The following is a 19,563-nucleotide window of genomic DNA, read 5'->3' on the forward strand; positions in this document are numbered from 1 at the left end:
GTTCCGAGCATAGCTCGATATCAAATCTCTGCAGCTTAAATAGGTGTGTCCGCACTCATTATAAAATGTTAACATGGTAACAACTTTATAACCGCTGTTATACATTTATACCTAATGATATTTATCTGTAACCGTTTTTATTATTTGTCTGACTTAAATTTACAAATAAGAACGTTGTCTCTACTACCAATAGAATCATGTTTGTTTACGAAACACTCTGACAAAGCTCCAAACACGCAACACGAACAAGCAAAAATGAATAACAACTACATGTAAGTCCATCGTCTGAAACCTATCAATGCAAATCATTGTGTGTATACATGTACATATGTGTGTATACATGTACATGAAGTCATTACGTTCCGTGATGTATTGAAAAAAGATTATTAACTCCAATGAAAGAGACGCTTTAACGTTTAAGCGAAGCAATGCTCACGGTGCAAGCCAATGGAATTCGTGACTGGCCGCAGAACAGACGGCTTTTCACATGACGATTCAATTTTAAAATCCTAATGGGTTTAAACGGCGTTGTTTTGGCGTATTTTTGTTTGCAATAGATCACGAAATCAGAATGTACAAGAAAGGACTTGGCTTTATCTACGCTATGCGTGTTTGATAAGACTCAGTACTTTGGCTCAATCATTTCAATAAAATGAATGTTGTGTTATTATGGTCTGCCATCATACACAATACTATATTATATTGCAAAATATTAGCATAATGTGACAGTAAACGCTTTGCACGTACGAATATTTACCACGTTATCAACTAACGTGTTATGCTTGCTTGCTAGCGCGCTGGACTCTTAATCATGGTTTTGTTCTCCATGCCATGCAGTTCACTGGCAAGGTTTTCTAAGGGAACAATTATCTTGAATATATATGCTTCCGCTTCTTCAACCGAGCCTTGACGTTTGCTACAAACACTTCCCATATTCGTATTTATTCAGAAACATATCACATGTACTTAACCTTCATCAATACATTATTTTTCCTTGTGCATTGCCATAAACTGTATTTTAAAAAGATCTAATAAAGTTTTTAAATCTGCTTTTCTTTCGCTGTTGCGCATAACTTTGAAATGCCGGAAACACGATTAAACAAGTCCGCAGGGCGACTGAATGATTTTAAAATGGTCGCAGTTGATATTGTGACCTATCTATATTTGTTTTATTAACTATGACCTAAGCTTTGAGATACAGTTAGTTTAGTTTAGTTTAAACCTATTTATTTAAGCTCGATTGCATAGAAAGTCGAAGGCTTATTTGAAACATTATCGAGTCCGTTTCCTGGGCCTAGAACCAGTACTTGGTGTCTATGGGAGAGATCTAAAGAACACTCCCATAGTGGGGATAGAACCAGTGACCTCCCGATCGCTAGGCGGACACCATATCGACTACGCCACGGCGACCTGAGCTACAGTTCACTTTCTTTACCTGTTTTTTTTTTAAATAACAGATTCATCATGTAAATGTTCACTAGAAAATTGAACACGCAAATGTTGGCCAATAATATTTTTTACAAACGTGCCTGTTTCTTTATTGTTCCTCGTTTTCATTTCTATCGTCAAATTTTACACACAAAAATCAACAGCTGCTTTACAAAGGTGTAAGGTTCGGAGCACAATTCAAACTTCAACCACAACTGTTTTGACCAAGTTTGATAAAGATTCGACTAAAAATGTGACTTTCAGAGTGTTAGAAATGTTTTACTATAGCCATATGAGCGAAAATGCACAGTCCCTTGGTTTTTCAATAGACCGGAACCTTTTTCAAACTTATCCATGATATCATTAAAACAAATGTTCTGACCAAGTTTCGTGAAGATTGGAAATAAATGTGACTTCTAGACTGTTCAACTGCAAGGTTTTACTATAGCCATATAAGGAAAACTGCCCCGCCCCCCTGGTAGCAATGTTTTAAAACCAAAACATATAATTGGGACACATTCTGACCAAGTTTCACGAATAAAGGACAATACATATGGCCTCAAGAGTGTTAGCAATGAAAATGTTCACGCCGCCCACGACGGGCGACGGATACAAGGCGATCAAAAAACTCACCTTGAGAACGTTTTGTTCAGGTGAGCTAAAAACTTGTCATGGCTTAAAAACAGAATGTATGCATATATTAAAACAAGCAAAATAACACACCCAACTGAGGAAAATATTGTCAATATAGGTTCGTTAATTGATAATCATCAATCAAAAACAACAAATAACTGAGCGTTTGTAAAGCTTTTCATCGATAATTTATCAAAAATATGTATTACCGACATAGTGTTTAAACTACCATGGACATTCATAAGTCTGCTTAGGGTAGTAATTGCGCGTTTGTTTTTGCTGCCATGGGTTGGGTTTGAACCGCAGGACAAGCTTTACTATTTTCGTCTGTTATTGAAATAAGAAAAAAAACTATCCCTGTATTCCGATAAAGCAGTTGTGTGAGTGAATTCATTCACTTACATTTTTCAAAAATACGAAAATCTGTGAATAAATTGTAATTAATGATAGGTTTTCATTAATTTCTTTTCTTAATATTCGTGTTATTTGATATCTTGAAAGAAATACTGTGTTATAAACATAACGCTTTTATTATTAGTACATTCCGTCTTCCCCTGACGAGCTAGTTACCGATTAATGATTAAGTAGGACTGACCCTGAAAGCCTTGAGGATGGCATTTACCGGCATTGCGTAATTGTAACTGGATAAAAACGTGTGACTGTTTCGCTTTAACATGCAGAGAGTAGTCCGCATTTCCATACAATGAACAGTGTTACATATTATACTACAAAGACGCGGTGATGTTGCCAACCTTCCGAGGGATTAGGCTCATACCAGCCAATTCATTCGGGTCTACTGACGTTATGTTAAGGTCATTTAAGGTGAAAAGCTGGGATAAACAGTTACGCCGAAAGAAACGATGTTTAAGAGCTATTCGTGGTCAATACTCAATACATTTATGATGTAAGAAATGAAAATTAATGTACACTTAATTCTGGTCCGCTATGCGAACAGTGGACAAATTCTTATTAACACCCGCTAGTCTTGTATTTACCGAAAGTGACCAACTGTCTCAAAATACATAACAACACATACAACACGACATAAAACATACACACGGTTAAAGATGTGGATAGCGCCTTGCGGATTATGCACCGAACCTTACTATCAGCCCAGACTTAATCACAAACCTACACTTGTTCTTTGCAGCCAAAGCTATCAATAGAACAAATGTTCTTACCAAGTTTAATGAAGAATGAACAACAAATGGCCCCCCTGGCGGCCACGTTTTTCAACAGACCTGAACCATGTTTGACCTCGTCAAAGATGTCATTGGAACAAATCTTCTGACAAAGTTTCATGAAGATCCGAAATAAATGTTGCCTCTTTAGTGTTAACAAGGCACATATTCATGATACACAACGGAAGACAGACAATTGACAAAAGGTGATTACAAAAGTTCACCATGAGCAAAAAATTGTATGCTCATAAAGATTGTCACCATATTAAAAGATGATATTATTAAAACTAATTGAGTAATTTAAATGAAGATATTATAACATTTGTAATCAGCAAATGTCATTCAGACTGAACTAAAATGTGACTTAAAGTAGTCACAATGTTTCACTATAAACAACTGTGAACATACAAAAACACCCCCCCCCCCCCCCCCCCTCTGAGAGCCTTGTTTTAAAACAAACATGAACTATTTTCAGACTCACCTTGCAGATATGGAAATATAATTCCAATTAAAACAAGGGACAAAATTGTCACAAAACCAGGTTTTCATTGTGAAAAAAAAAAATCTGATAAAGGGAGAAAACTCAAACTGAACTTTTGAAATGAACAAACAAAATTAACCCCCTTTGTAAGTTTGTTTTAAAAAAAAATCTATTTTTAGTCGTGGCGACCTTGACATTGGAGATATTGACGTGATTCTTTCGTGCGACACACCGTCCCATGATGGTGAACAAATGTGCCAAATGATTTTAAAATCTCACAATGAATGACATAGTTATGGCCAGGACAAGCTCATTTATGGCCATTTTTGACCTTTGAACTTAAAGTGTGACCTTGACCTTGGAGATATCGACGTAATTATTTCGCGCGACACACCATCCAATAATCACCAAAAAAAATTCAGACCTCATCAATAAACTGTGTGCCTAAAAAATTATATCTTCTCTTGTCTATGGTGTCAAACATCAAAGAAATAGCACAACAAGGTACCAAGTTGGAATTCAAACAATTCAAGCTATGAACAATTTTTTTCCCCTTAAGAAATTTTCTGCAAAATACACATTACTACATTAATCTTCGAGAATATTTAACTAGAGTGTAAACAAGGTTTTACTAAAGCAATATAGGGGAAAATGCCCCGCCCCCTAGTTGCCATGTTTTTCAACTAACCTAAACCATTTTCAAACTCGGCCAAGATATATACAGAATGAATCTTCTGACAAAATTTCATGAAGATCGAACAACAAAGTGGCCTCTAGAGTGTTAACACGGTTTTACAAAAGCCATATATGGAAAAATGCCCCGCCCCCTGGTGGCCATGTTTTTTAAGGAACCGGAACAATTTTCAAATATTACCAAGATATCATTGGGACAAATCTTCTGACCAAGTTTCATAATGATTGGATTGAGTGTTAACAAGGTTTTACTACAGCTATATAAGGAAAAATGCCCCCAGCCTTGGCGGTCATGTTTTACAACCAACCGGAACCATTTTTAAACTCATCCAAGATATCATTTTAACAAATCTTCTGACCAAGTTTTATGAAGATCAGACAAAAAATGTGGCCTCTAGAGTGTTAACAGGGTTTTACTAAAGCAATATACTGTATAGCCATATAAGAAAAAAATCCCCCGCCTCCTGGTGGTCATTTTTTTAGAGCAACCGGAACCATTTTCGAATTTGTCTAAGATATCATAGGGACAAATCTTCAGACCAAGTTTCATGATGATTGGAAAATAAATGTGGCCTCTAGAGTATTAACAAGGTTTTACTCTAGCCATATAAGGAAAAATGCCCTGCCCCCTGGCGGCCATGTATTTCAACGAACTGGAATCATTTTTGAACTCTTCCAAGATATAATTCAGATGAATCTTCTGACCAAGTTTCTTCAAGATTGGACAATAAATGTGGCCTCTTGAGTGTTAACAAGGTTTTACTATAGCATGCATATATAGCCATATTATAAAAATGCCCTTCCCTTTAGCAGCCATGTTTTTCTAGCAAACGTAACCGATTTGAACTCATCCAAGATAGCATTGAGACCAATCTTCTAACCAAATTTCATGAAGATTGAACAATAAATGTGGCCTCTAGAGTGTTGACAAGGTTTTACTATAGCCATATAAGAAAAAATGCCCCGCCCCCTGGCTGCAATGTTTTTCAACCAACTGGCATCATTTTCGAACTCGTCCAACATATTATTGGGATGAATCTTCTTACCAAGTTTCATGAGGATTGGCCAATACATGTGGCCTTTAAGAGTGTTTACACGGTTTTACTAAAGCCATTTATAGCAATATAAAAACAAGAGGGCCTAAAAGGCCCGAAGCCACTCACCTGAGATTCAAAGGAACTGACCTGTTCTGTGCAGCCCAAGATGTCATTAGAACAATTGTTCTAACCAACTTTCATGACTAGTGAACACCCTGGTAGCCACGTTTTTCAACAGACCAGGACCATTTTCATACACATCCAAGGTATCATTTAAACAAATATTCTGACAAAGTTTCATGAAGATTCATGAAGCCTTATAAGAAAAGATGTCCCGCCCCGTGGTGGCCATGTGTTTCAAGCAACTGGAACCATTTTCGAACTTGTTCAAGATAACATTGGAACAAATCTTCTGACCAAGTTTCATGATAATTGGACAATAAATGTGACTTCTAGAGTGTAAACAAGGTTTTACAATAGCTATATAAGGAAAAATGCCACGCCCCGTTGGCGGCCATGTTTATCAACCAACCGGAACCGTTTTCGAACTCATCCAAGATATCATTGGGACAAATAGTCTGACCATGTTTCATGATGATCGGACAATAAATGTAGCCTCTAGAGTGTTAATAAGGTTTAACTAAAGCCATATATAGCCATATTAGGTAAAAATGCCCCGCTACCTGGTGGCCATGTTTTTAAAGCAACCGAAACCATTTTCGAACTCATCTAAGATATCATTGGGATAAATCTTCTTACCAAGTTTCATGAAGATCGGAAGATAAATGTGGTCTCTAGAGTATTAACAAGGTTTTACCACAGTCAATTAAGGAAAAATGCTCCGCCCCCTTGCAGCCATATGTTTCAACCGACCGGCATCATTTTTGAACTCGTCCAAGATATTATTGGGATGAATCTTCTGACCAAGTTTCATGAAGATCAGACAATAAATTTGACCTCTAGAGTGTTAACAAAATTGTACTATAGCCATATTAGGAAAAATGCCCCGATCCTTAGCAGCCACGTTTTTCAAGCAAACGTAACCATTTTCAAACTCATCCAAGATATCATTGAGACCAATCTTCTTAACAACTTGTATGAAGATTGGACAATAAATGTGGCATCTAGTGTGTTAACAAGGTGTTAGTAAAGCCATATATGCAAAAAATGCCCCGCTCCCTGGCGGCCATTTTTTTAAAGCAACCGATACCATTTTTGAACCCATCCAATACATCATTGGGACAAATCTTCTGACCAAGTTTCATGAAGATCGAAAAAAAAAAAGTGGCCTCTAGAGTGTTAACAAGGTTTTACTAAAGCCATATAATGAAAAATGACCCGCTCCCAGGCGGCCATGCTTTTCAACCAACTGGCATCATTTTCGAACTCGTCCAACATATTATTGGGATAAATCTTCTGACCAAGTTTCATGAAGATCGGACAATAAATGTGGCCTCTAGAGTGTTAACAAGGTTTTACTATAGCCATATAAGGAAAAATGCCCCGCCCCGTGGCGGCCATGTTTTTCAAACAACTGGCATCATTTTCAAACGCGTCCAAGATATTATTGAGATGAATCTGACCAAGTTTCATTAAGATTGGACAATTTATATGGCCTCTAGAGTGTTAACAAGGTTTTACTCTAGTCATATATAGCCATATAAGGAAGAATTTCCCGCCCCTTGGCAGTCATGTTTTTCAAGCAAACGTAACCATTTTCAAACTCATCCAATATATCATTAAGACCAATATTCTGACCAAATTTCATGAAGATTGGATAATAAATGTGGCCTCTAGAGTTATAATAAGGTTTTACTACAGCCATATAATAAAAAATGCCCCGCTCCCTGGCGGCCATGCTTTTCAACCAACTGGCATCATTTTCGAACTCGTCCAACATATTATTGGGATAAATCTTCTGACCAAGTTTCATGAAGATCGGACAATAAATGTGGCCTTAGAGTGTTAACAAGGTTTTACTACAGCCATATAAGGAAAAATGCCCCGCCCCCTGGCGGCCATGGTTTTCAAACAACTGGCATCATTTTCAAACTCGTCTAAGATATTATTGAGATGAATCTGACCAAGTTTCATTAAGATTGGACAATTAATATGGCCTCTAGAGTGTTAACAAGGTTTTACTCTAGTCATATATAGCCATATAAGGAAGAATTTCCCGCCCCTTGGCAGTCATGTTTTTCAAGCAAACTTAACCATTTTCAAACTCATCAAAGATATCATTAAGACCAATCTTCTGACCAAATTTCATGAAGATTGGATAATAAATGTGGCCTCTAGAGTTATAATATGGTTTTAATAAAGCCATATAAGGAAAAATGCCCCGCCCCCTGGCGCCCATGTTTATCAACCAACCGGAACCGTTTTCGAACTCATCCAAGATATCATTGGGACAAATAGTCTGACCATGTTTCATGATGATCGGACAATAAATGTAGCCTCTAGAGTGTTAATAAGGTTTAACTAAAGCCATATATAGCCATATTAGGTAAAAATGCCCCGCTACCTGGTGGCCATGTTTTTAAAGCAACCGAAACCATTTTCGAACTCATCTAAGATATCATTGGGATAAATCTTCTTACCAAGTTTCATGAAGATCGGAAGATAAATGTGGCCTCTAGAATATTAACAAGGTTTTACCACATTCAATTAAGGAAAAATGCTCCGCCCCCTTGCAGCCATATGTTTCAACCGACCGGCATCATTTTTGAACTCGTCCAAGATATTATTGGGATAAATCTTCTGACCAAGTTTCATGAAGATCAGACAATAAATTTGGCCTCTAGAGTGTTAACAAAATTGTACTATAGCCATATTAGGAAAAATGCCCCGATCCTTAGCAGCCACGTTTTTCAAGCAAACGTAACCATTTTCAAACTCATCCAAGATATCATTGAGACCAATCTTCTTAACAACTTGTATGAAGATTGGACAATAAATGTGGCATCTAGTGTGTTAACAAGGTTTTAGTAAAGCCATATATGCAAAAAATGCCCCGCTCCCTGGCGGCCATTTTTTTAAAGCAACCGATACCATTTTTGAACCCATCCAATACATCATTGGGACAAATCTTCTGACCAAGTTTCATGAAGATCGAAAAAAAAAAGTGGCCTCTAGAGTGTTAACAAGGTTTTACTAAAGCCATATAATGAAAAATGACCCGCTCCCAGGCGGCCATGCTTTTCAACCAACTGGCATCATTTTCGAACTCGTCCAACATATTATTGGGATAAATCTTCTGACCAAGTTTCATGAAGATCGGACAATAAATGTGGCGTCTAGAGTGTTAACAAGGTTTTACTATAGCCATATAAGGAAAAATGCCCCGCCCCGTGGCGGCCATGTTTTTCAAACAACTGGCATCATTTTCAAACGCGTCCAAGATATTATTGAGATGAATCTGACCAAGTTTCATTAAGATTGGACAATTTATATGGCCTCTAGAGTGTTAACAAGGTTTTACTCTAGTCATATATAGCCATATAAGGAAGAATTCCCCGCCCCTTGGCAGTCATGTTTTTCAAGCAAACGTAACCATTTTCAAACTCATCCAATATATCATTAAGACCAATATTCTGACCAAATTTCATGAAGATTGGATAATAAATGTGGCCTCTAGAGTTATAATAAGGTTTTACTACAGCCATATAATAAAAAATGCCCCGCTCCCTGGCGGCCATGCTTTTCAACCAACTGGCATCATTTTCGAACTCGTCCAACATATTATTGAGATAAATCTTCTGACCAAGTTTCATGAAGATCGGACAATAAATGTGGCCTTAGAGTGTTAACAAGGTTTTACTACAGCCATATAAGGAAAAATGCCCCGCCCCCTGGCGGCCATGGTTTTCACAAACAACTGGCATCATTTTCAAACTCGTCTAAGATATTATTGAGATGAATCTGACCAAGTTTCATTAAGATTGGACAATTAATATGGCCTCTAGAGTGTTAACAAGGTTTTACTCTAGTCATATATAGCCATATAAGGAAGAATTTCCCGCCCCTTGGCAGTCATGTTTTTCAAGCAAACTTAACCATTTTCAAACTCATCAAAGATATCATTAAGACCAATCTTCTGACCAAATTTCATGAAGATTGGATAATAAATGTGGCCTCTAGAGTTATAATATGGTTTTAATAAAGCCATATAAGGAAAAATGCCCCGCCCCCTGGCGCCCATGTTGTTCAACCAACTGGAATCATTTTCGAACTCGTCCAATATATTATTGGGATGAATCATCTTACCAAGTTTCATGAACATTGGACAATAAATGTGGCCTCCAGAGTGTTAACAAGGTTTAAGTATAGCCATATATAGCCATATAAGGAAAAATGCCCCGCCCCTTGGAAGCCATGTTTTTCAAGCAAACGTATCCATTTTCGAACTCATCCAAGATATCATTTAGACCAATCATCTGACCAAATTTCATGAAGATTGGACAATAAATGTGGCCTCTAGAGTTGAAACAAAGCAAATGTTGACGCCGTACGCCGCACGACCGAAAAAAGGCAATCACAAAAGCTCACCATGAGCACATTGTGCTTAGGTGAGCTAAAAAATGTGCTCATGGTGAGTTAAAAATGCCCCGCCCCTTGGCAGACATGTTTATCAAGCAAATGTAACCATTATCGAACCCATCCAAGATATTTGTTGGGAATTTGTACATGTTACGACGCTTCCATTGCGCGAAACGTCGCGTTACGTTAATGTCATAACTGTGAGTTCGTTGTTTTTATACATTGAGATTTGAAATAGATTGAGAACTAGACACAACGTTTTCTTCCTTTTATACGATCACAAGACATTTTGGTGCCGTGACAAACTAGTCAAGAGTCGAAATATGCAGCTGAACAAGCTCATTGCGATGCGCGACGGTCATCGTTGCCTTATATCCAGAGAACTTGAGAGATTCGACTCAACCGAGTTAACGACATCAGAGTACGAGAGATTACTTCACATGATTGTGGAAGAAGCAGAAGAAGTGAGAACGCTGAACGATAAGATCGTCAACCATAACGATATCGAAGATTTATCATCGGAACTGGTCGAGGGAAAATCATATTCATTCGACCTAGAGTAAAAGATACAAAGACTTAGAGATAATCTGAATAAACGTATCGGAAACAAAAAAGAAATTACATCGAACGTTTCATAAGACGAAAACAACAGTGGGCAACCGGAACCCGATAAAGACATTGTTTGCGCATTAGACGAAATACAGCCGGGTCTTCCGGAATTGAATCGGCACACACTTGAGGTATCTACCACGAAGAAGATGACCAACCAGAGTGTTTCGTTTCAAAAGTTGCCAAAATTATTTCTGCCGTCGTTCCACGGGGATATAGTAGAGTGGCAGACGTTCTGGGACAGTTTCGAATGTTCTGTACACCAAAACCAGGCACTATCAGACGTGCAGAAATTTGCATATCTTCGTGCATTAGTTCATGGCGCAGCGAGTTCATGTATAGCGGGATTCCAGTTAACAAACGTGAACTATATGAAAGCTATCGAGCTACTAAAACAACGATTCGGACAGCCAGAAAAGATAGTAGAGGCGCTGATGCAATCGCTGATCCAATTAGATCCACCAAAGAACACTCCTGATAGTCTTCAAGCATTTTATGATAGACTAGAGACCAGCATAAGAGGATTAGAATCACTAGAAGAGTGCCAAGAGACATATGGGAATCTGTTGGTGCCTATCATAAGAGACAAGTTACCGACCGCAGTACGTCAAAGTATGGCACGTGATCATGGGACCAATCGCTGGAAGCTTCCCGACCTAAGATGTGCCATCGAGAAAGAGATTGCCATCATGCGAGAAGGCGACACACGGGAACTTCCGGTTTACGGCGCACATATGCCGACTGCGTCATTCCATACCGGAAGTAGATGTCCGAGGAAAAAACTCATGCCGTCAAGATCAAACGAAGACATTAAACATCGGAAGGTGACCTGTCATTTCTGCGATGGAGAACATTTTGCAACAAATTGTAACAAGACAACCAACGACAGGGTTCAAATTGTTAAACAGAAGAAATTGTGTTTCAACTGTCTGTCAAACTCACACCAAGTAGCATTGTGTAAATCCCACAACAGATGTCGCAACTGTCAGCGAAAACATCATACCGCCATCTGTGAGCAGAGGAATACGCACTCTTCCCTGAATCCTGATGCCTCTCCATTCCAAGGCAGCGCTACGGCACATACAATTCTTCATTCTTCCACACAGGCAAGATCTAATGTTCTCCTGAAGACCGCCGTTGGCAAAGTAAGTTCCGACAACTGTATTATTGAAGCAAATATCTTGTTCGATGAAGGTGCTCAGAGATCTTTTATCACAGAGAAACTTGCGAATGAATTAAATGTTAAAGAGACTGGTACAGAGACAATCTACTTGGCAGCATTTGGTCATTCATCTCAAAATGTGCAGATAATGAAAACCGCCACAGTGCACGTTATCACTGACTGGAAGGAACGGATCCCGATTGACGTCCTAATTACGTCCACCATAGCCGTCCCGCTTCAGAATCTGCAGAAAAACATCACGTCCCTATCATACCTACGAGGTTTAAAATTAGCACACCCAGTTACTGCTCATGAGACGTTTGATATTGCAATGCTGATTGGTGCAGATGCTTACTGGAAGATAGTTCAGAATCACGTTGTTAGAGGCAACGGACCTACGGCAGTACAATCAAAACTTGGGTATCTTCTTTCTGGCCCGCTGCCAAATACAAGCGCAGGGACAATACACCATATGCTGAACGTTATGACGTCACCTTTGATCACCGTTGACATCGAGCGATTTCGGAAATTAGAGTCCATAGGCAACACGCCGGAAGTGGAGGTGACTTCCGGTCCGAAAGAACTTCAGACATATATGGATACCTGCATATATTACAAGGATAACCAATACAGTGTTAAACTGCCATTGAAAAAAGACCACCCACTTTTACCAACGAATTACGATGCAGCCGTCAGTCGTACGCAGAACATTATAAATCGTCTACGAACAGACCCGTACATGTTCCAGAAATACGACGATATTATAAATGAACAGCGAGAACGTGGATTTATAGAAGCCGTTGACTACCATACGTTATCGACTGTGATCACTGAAATAGAAGCTGTTATAGATGATCGACCTCTGACCTACATCAGTACCGCGCAGAGTGACTTGCAGCCGCTGACACCTTATCATCTTGTTTCCGGTCGCCGAATCACAGTGCTACCCTTCAGCCGTGACGTGGATTTGGATTCTCAAAATATCGTCACCAGAGAGAATATTTCCAAACGAGCGCGAATGCAGCAAAAACTCATCGACGATTTCCGCTGCAGATGGAGAAGAGAATACCTCACAGCTTTACGCGAAAACCAGCGGATTTCCGGGCGTAATGAACAGACGATTAAAGTCGGCGACATCGTCATGGTACACGATGAAGGTCCACGGTCACGATGGAAATTGGCAAGGGTCGAGGCGCTCATCCAAGGCAACGATGGACGAGTACGAGCCGCAAACATTCGGACAGACGGGGGAATTACGAATCGCCCAATTACCAAACTATATCCATTGGAGGTCGGAGACGTAACAGTGTCATAAATTGACTGATAAATCTTGTTGCGAAAGACAATAATCGTGCTAAGAACGTTTTGTTTAAAATGTATTTTCGTCCCAGATATAACATTTATGTTTAATTTATAAAATTATTTGTTTAGTGCTTCGATATTTTAAGTGCATATTCATGTATTTCTATATGTTTATTCACATTTTGTGGCCCCGAGTATGTTGGGAATTTGTACATGTTACGACGCTTTCGCGCCATTGCGCGGAACGTCACGTTACGTTAACGTCATAACTGTGAGTTCGTTGTTTATAAACATTGAGATTTGAAATAGATTGAGAACTAGACACAACGTTTTCTTCCTTTTATACGATCACAAGACAATATTATTGAGACCAATTTTCTCACCAAGTTTCATGAAGATAGGACAATAAATGTGGCCTCTAGAGTGTTTACAAGGCAAATGTTGTCACTGCACAACGCACTACAGACAAAAGGCGATCACAAAAGCTCACCATGAGCACATTGTGTTCAGGTGAGCTAATAAAAATAACCCGATTACTGTATATATCGACTTAACTCGCAGTGAAATTTCTTAGTGGGATCATGACCTAATTACAACTCCAGCAAGAAAATTCGTGGGTATTAAAGTTGAGATATACACCGAATTTTAATACGAAATATACGCTAATCATCTTTTTACTGATATGGCTGGAAATTGAGAGTTATTGAAAAAGTAAACAAAAGTAACAAAGGGTATACTATGGCGAAAATTAACTTTCTGAGCATGGACGTCGCCATCTTGACTTCCACGTGATTCCCACCCTTGTTGGGCTATGGAATACATTTATCTGTACGTAAAGGCCACGCTGTGTCTTACATTGCTAGTAAAACCTTTGTGTTGATGGTGCAGTTGCTAAAATATCACACACATAGATTAAATTAGTGCATTATTGTATTGTTAAACAAGAAGACCTGAAAGGCCCTAAGTCGCTCACCTGAGATAAAAAGAAATTTCCTGTTCTTTGCAGCCCAAGATATCAATGGAACAAGGGCTGTTTGTAAAACATGCATGCCCCCCATATGGGCTGTCCGTTGTACTGGCAGCCATTGTGTGAATACGTTTTTTGTCACTGTGACCTTGACCTTTGACCTAGTGACCTGAAAATCAATAGTGGTCATCTGCGAGTCACGATCAATGTACCTATGAAGTGTCATGATCCTAGGCAAACGCGTTCTTGAGTTATCATCCGAAAATCATTTTACTATTTCGGGTCACCGTGACCTTGACCTTTGACCTTGTGACCTCAAAATCAATAGGGGTCATCTGCGAGTCATGATAAATCTACCTATGAAGTTTCATGATCCTAGGCATATGCGTTCTTGAGTTATCATCCGAAAATCATTTTACTATTTCGGGTCACCGTGACCTTGACCTTTGACCTAGTGACCTCAAAATCAATAGGGGTCATCTGCGAGTCATGATCAATCTACCCATGAAGTTTCATGATCCTAGGCATATGCGTTCTTGAGTTATCATCCGGAAACCATTTTACTATATTGGGTCACTGTGACCTTGACCTTTGACCTAGTGACCTCAAAATCAATAGGGGTCATCTGCGAGTCACGATCAATGTACCTATGAAGTGTCATGATCCTAGGCAAACGCGTTCTTGAGTTATCATCCGAAAATCATTTTACTATTTCGGGTCACCGTGACCTTGACCTTTGACCTTGTGACCTCAAAATCAATAGGGGTCATCTGCGAGTCATGATAAATCTATCTATGAAGTTTCATGATCCTAGGCATATGCGTTCTTGAGTTATCATCCGAAAATCATTTTACTATTTCGGGTCACCGTGACCTTGACCTTTGACCTAGTGACCTCAAAATCAATAGGGGTCATCTGCGAGTCATGATCAATCTACCCATGAAGTTTCATGATCCTAGGCATATGCGTTCTTGAGTTATCATCCGGAAACCATTTTACTATATTGGGTCACTGTGACCTTGACCTTTGACCTAGTGACCTCAAAATCAATAGGGGTCATCTGCAAGTCATGATCAATCTACCCATGAAGTTTCATGATCCTAGGCGTATGCGTTTTTGAGTTATCATCCGGAAACCATTTTTACTATTTCGGGTCACCGTGACCTTGACCTTTGACCTAGTGACCTCAAAATCAATAGGGGTCATCTGCAAGTCATGATCAATGTACCTATGAAGTTTCATGATCCTAGGCCCAAGCGTTCTTGAGTTATCGTCTGACAACCACCTGGTTGAGGGACCGACCGACCGACCTACCTACCAACCGACCGACATGAGCAAAGCAATATACCCGCTCTTCTTCGAAGGGGGGCATAACAAATGTTCTAACCAAGTTTCATGCAGAATGAACAACAAATGGCCCCCCGGAAGCCATGTTTTTCAACAGACCTGAACCATTTTTTTTCTTGTCCAAAAAATCATTGGGACAAATCTTCTGACAAAGTTTAATGAAGATCCGACAATAAATGTGGCCTCTACAGTGTTAACAAGGCAAATATTCATGACGCACAACGGAATACAGACAATTGATAAAAGGTGATCACAAAAGTTCACAATGAGCAAACAATAGTATGCTCATAAAAATTGTCACCATGTTTGAAGATGATATTATTAAATTATTAAAACTAATTAGTAAACTAAATCAAAATATGATAACATTTGTACTCAGCAAGACATTAGTGTCATTCAGATTGAACTAAAAATGTGAATAAAAGTATTTACAATGTTTCACTATAAACAACTGTAGACATACAAAAAAACAACCACACCCGTGAGAGCTTTGTTTGAAACAAACATAAACTATTTTCAGACTCACCTTGCAATTATATTTCCAATAAAAAATCAATAAATTCGTTTTAAAGCACAAATCTTTGATAATCACAAAAAATTCAGACCTCATCAATAAACTGTGTGCCTCAAAAAAATATCTTCTCATGTCTATGGTGTCAAACATCAAAGAAATAGCACAACAAGGTATCAAGTTGCTGATCTAAAAATAGAACAACACGGTTCACTCAGAGATGTTTATTGATTTGTGCTCAGGCAGCTGATAAGGGTCAGTTGGAGTAATTAAGTTTGCATTCATGATTGGAATTCAATCAATTCAAGCTATGAACAGTTTTTTTTCCCTTAGGTAATTTTCTGCGAAATAAATATTACTACATTAAACTTCGAGAATATTTAAGTAGAGTGTAAGCAAGGTTTTACTAGAGCCATATAAAGAAAAATGCCCCGGCCCCTGGTGGCAGTGTTTTTCAACCAACCAAAACCATTTTCAAACTCGGCCAAGATATCATAGGATGAATCTTCTGACAAAGTTTCATGAAGATCATACAATTAATGTGGCCTCTAGAGTGTTAACAAGGTTTTACAAAAGCCATATATTGCCATATAATGAAAAATGCCCCGCCCCCTGGTGGCCATGTTTTTTTTAAGCAACCGAACCATTTTCAAACATGTCCAAGATATCATTGGGACAAATCTTCTGACCAAGTTTCATGATGATTGGACAATAAATGTGGCCTCTAGAGTGTTAAGAAGGTTTTACTATAGCTAAATAAGGATAAATGCCCCGCCGCCTGTGCGGCAATGTTTTTTTACCAACCTTTTCCATTTTCAAACTCATCCAAGATAAGATTGGGAAAAATCTTCAGACCAAGTTTCATGATGATTGGACAATAAATGTGGCCTCTAGAGTGTTAACAAGGTTTTACTATAGCCATATCAGGAAAACTTCCCCGCCCCCTGGCGGCCATGTTTTTCAAACAACTGGCATCATTTTCGAACGCTACCAAGATATCATTGGGATTAATCTTCTGACCAAGTTTCTCCAAGATTGGATAAAAAACGTGGCCTCTTGAGAGTTAACAAGGTTTTACTACAGCCATATATAGCCATATTAGGAAAAATGCCCCTCCCCTTGGCAGCAATGTTTTTAAAGCAAACGTAACCATTTTGGAACTCGTCCAAGATATTATTGAGACAAATCTTCTAACCAAATTCATGAAGATATGACAATAAATGTGGCCTCTAGAGAGTAAACAAGGTTTTACTATAGCCATATTAGGAAAAATGCCCCGCCCCCCCCTTGATGGTATGTTTTTCAACCACGTCCAACATATCATTGGGAATAATCTTCTTACCAAGTTTCATGAAGATTGGACTATAATTGTGGCCTCTAGAGTGTGAACAAGGTTTTACTATAGCCATATAAAGAAAAATGTCCCGCCCCTTGGCAGCCATGTTTTCCAAGCAAATGTAACCATTTTCGATCTAATCCAAGATACCATTGAGACCAATCTTTGGACCAAATTCCTCGAAGATTGGACAATAAATGTGGCCTCTAGTTTGTTAACAAGGCAAATGTTGACCCCGCACAACGCACGACGGACAAAAGGCGATCACAAAAGCTCACCATGAGCACATTGTGCTCAGGTGAGCTAAAACGTCTCCCATTTACTATTCTGATATTAGGAGATTTACATAAATCTAAAAGATAGTCACTGAATCTGTTTGAGCCTCGGTTTCAGGCTGACTGTTAGAGTGGTGTGTGTATTTCTAAACAAGAGGCCCATGAAGGCCTGAATCGCTCCACTGGTATAAACACTGTGCAAGTTTGGAAAGAATAAGATGGAAACCGTGTACTTAATCTTTCAAACAAGGAGAATTTTCTCAAATTCAAGGGGAGATTATTGTGTACTTATTTCTCCGATAATGCTCATATTCAATAGGGTTCAAGTCCTCATTGATATAAAGATACTGTGCAAATTTGGAAATAATCGGATGAAAACTGTGGAATTAATTGCGTAAACAAGCGGGATTTTAAAATTTTCTCATGTTCAAGGGGAAGTCATTCTGGACTTATTGCTTCGATATTGCTCTTTTTAAACAAGGGCTGTCTGTAAAACATGCATGCCCCCCATATGGGCTGCCAGCTGTAGTGGCAGCCATTGAATAAATACGTTTTTGTCACTGTAACCTTGACCTTTGACCTAGTGACCTGAAAATCAATAGGGGTCTTCTGCTAGTCATGATGAATGTACCTATGAAGTTTCATGATCCAAGGCCTAATTATTCTTGATTTATCATCAGGAAACCATTTTACTGTTTCGAGTCACTGTGACCTTGACCTTTGACCTAGTGACCTGAAAATTAATAGGGGTCATCTGCCAGTCATGATAAATGTACCTATGAAGTTTTATGATCCTAGGCGTAAGCATTCTTGAGTTTTCATCCGAAAACCATTTTACTGTTTCGTGTCACTGTGACCTTGACCTTTTACCTAGTGACCTGAAAATCAATAGGGGTCATCTGCCAGTCATGATCAATGTACCTATGAAGTTTCATGATCCTAGGAGTAAGCATTCTTGAGTTATCATCCTGAAACCATTTTACTGTTTTGAGTCACTGTGACCTTGACCTTTGACCAAGTGACCTGAAAATAAATACGGATAATCTGCCAGTCATGATCAATATTCTGATGAAGTTTCATGATCCCAGGCGTAAGCATTCTTGAGTTATCATCCGGAAACCATTTTACTGTTTCGAGTCACTGTGACCTTATCCTTTGACCTAGTGACCTGAAAATCAATAGGGGTCATCTGCCAGTCATGATCAATGCACCTATGAAGTTTCATGATCCTAGACCTAAGCGTTCTTGAGTTATCATCCGGAAACCATCTGGTGGACGGACAGACCAACCGACATGTGCTAAACAATTTACCTCCTCTTCTTCGAAGGGGGGCATAAAAAGGGTTTGAGTCCTCATTGATACAAAGACACTGTGCAAGTTTGCCAAGAATTGGATGAAAATTATGGACTTTATCACATACAAAAACTAAATTTTCATTTTTTTCTCAAATTCAAGGGGAGATAATTCTGGACTTATAACTCCGATATTGCTCATTTTCAATAGGGTTTGACTCATCATTCAGATAAAGACACCGTGAAAGTTGGGAAATGATTGGATGAAAACTGTGGATTTAATTGCGTAAACAAGCCTTATTTCACAATTTTCTCAAATTCAAGGAGAGATAATTCTGGACTTTTTACTCTGATGTAACCCATTTTCAATAGGGTTTGAGTCCTCATTAATATAAAGACACTGAACAAGTTTGAAAAGAATCAGATGAAAACTGTGGACTTTATCGCGTAAACAAGAAAAAGTCTAACGCACGCATGGACGGACGACGGAAACCATGCCATGACACAAGCTCTTCAGGCCTTCGGCCAGTAGAGCTAAAATCAATATCACCAAGGTTTCAATCATTGATAATAAAATGGGCCTTATGCCCAATCCTGGCGTTTTCATCTCCAGTAATAAATACTTTGCCTCTATTATTGAAAAAGGTATCATCTGATTCTAATTTTGAGAATATATCTTCCTCATACATATCATGAACAGCTTAATTTTCTGGTGGAATATATATATATAACTCCTAAATATATATCGGAATCATTTTTAAAATATGTGT

The 19,563-nt window shown here is 38.7% G+C and overlaps 1 protein-coding gene across 1 annotated transcript; it reads left to right on the forward strand.

Moving 5' to 3' along the window:
- Positions 1 to 10,750: 10,750 nt before the first annotated feature.
- On the forward strand, positions 10,751 to 13,078 carry LOC127859807 (uncharacterized). Its single transcript, XM_052397312.1, has one exon. It carries the CDS (start codon positions 10,751 to 10,753, stop codon positions 13,076 to 13,078), a length of 2,328 nt encoding a protein of 775 aa, XP_052253272.1.
- Positions 13,079 to 19,563: the final 6,485 nt, after the last annotated feature.

Source organism: Dreissena polymorpha, chromosome 15, assembly GCF_020536995.1.
Source record: "Dreissena polymorpha isolate Duluth1 chromosome 15, UMN_Dpol_1.0, whole genome shotgun sequence".
Lineage (NCBI taxonomy): Eukaryota > Metazoa > Mollusca > Bivalvia > Myida > Dreissenidae > Dreissena > Dreissena polymorpha.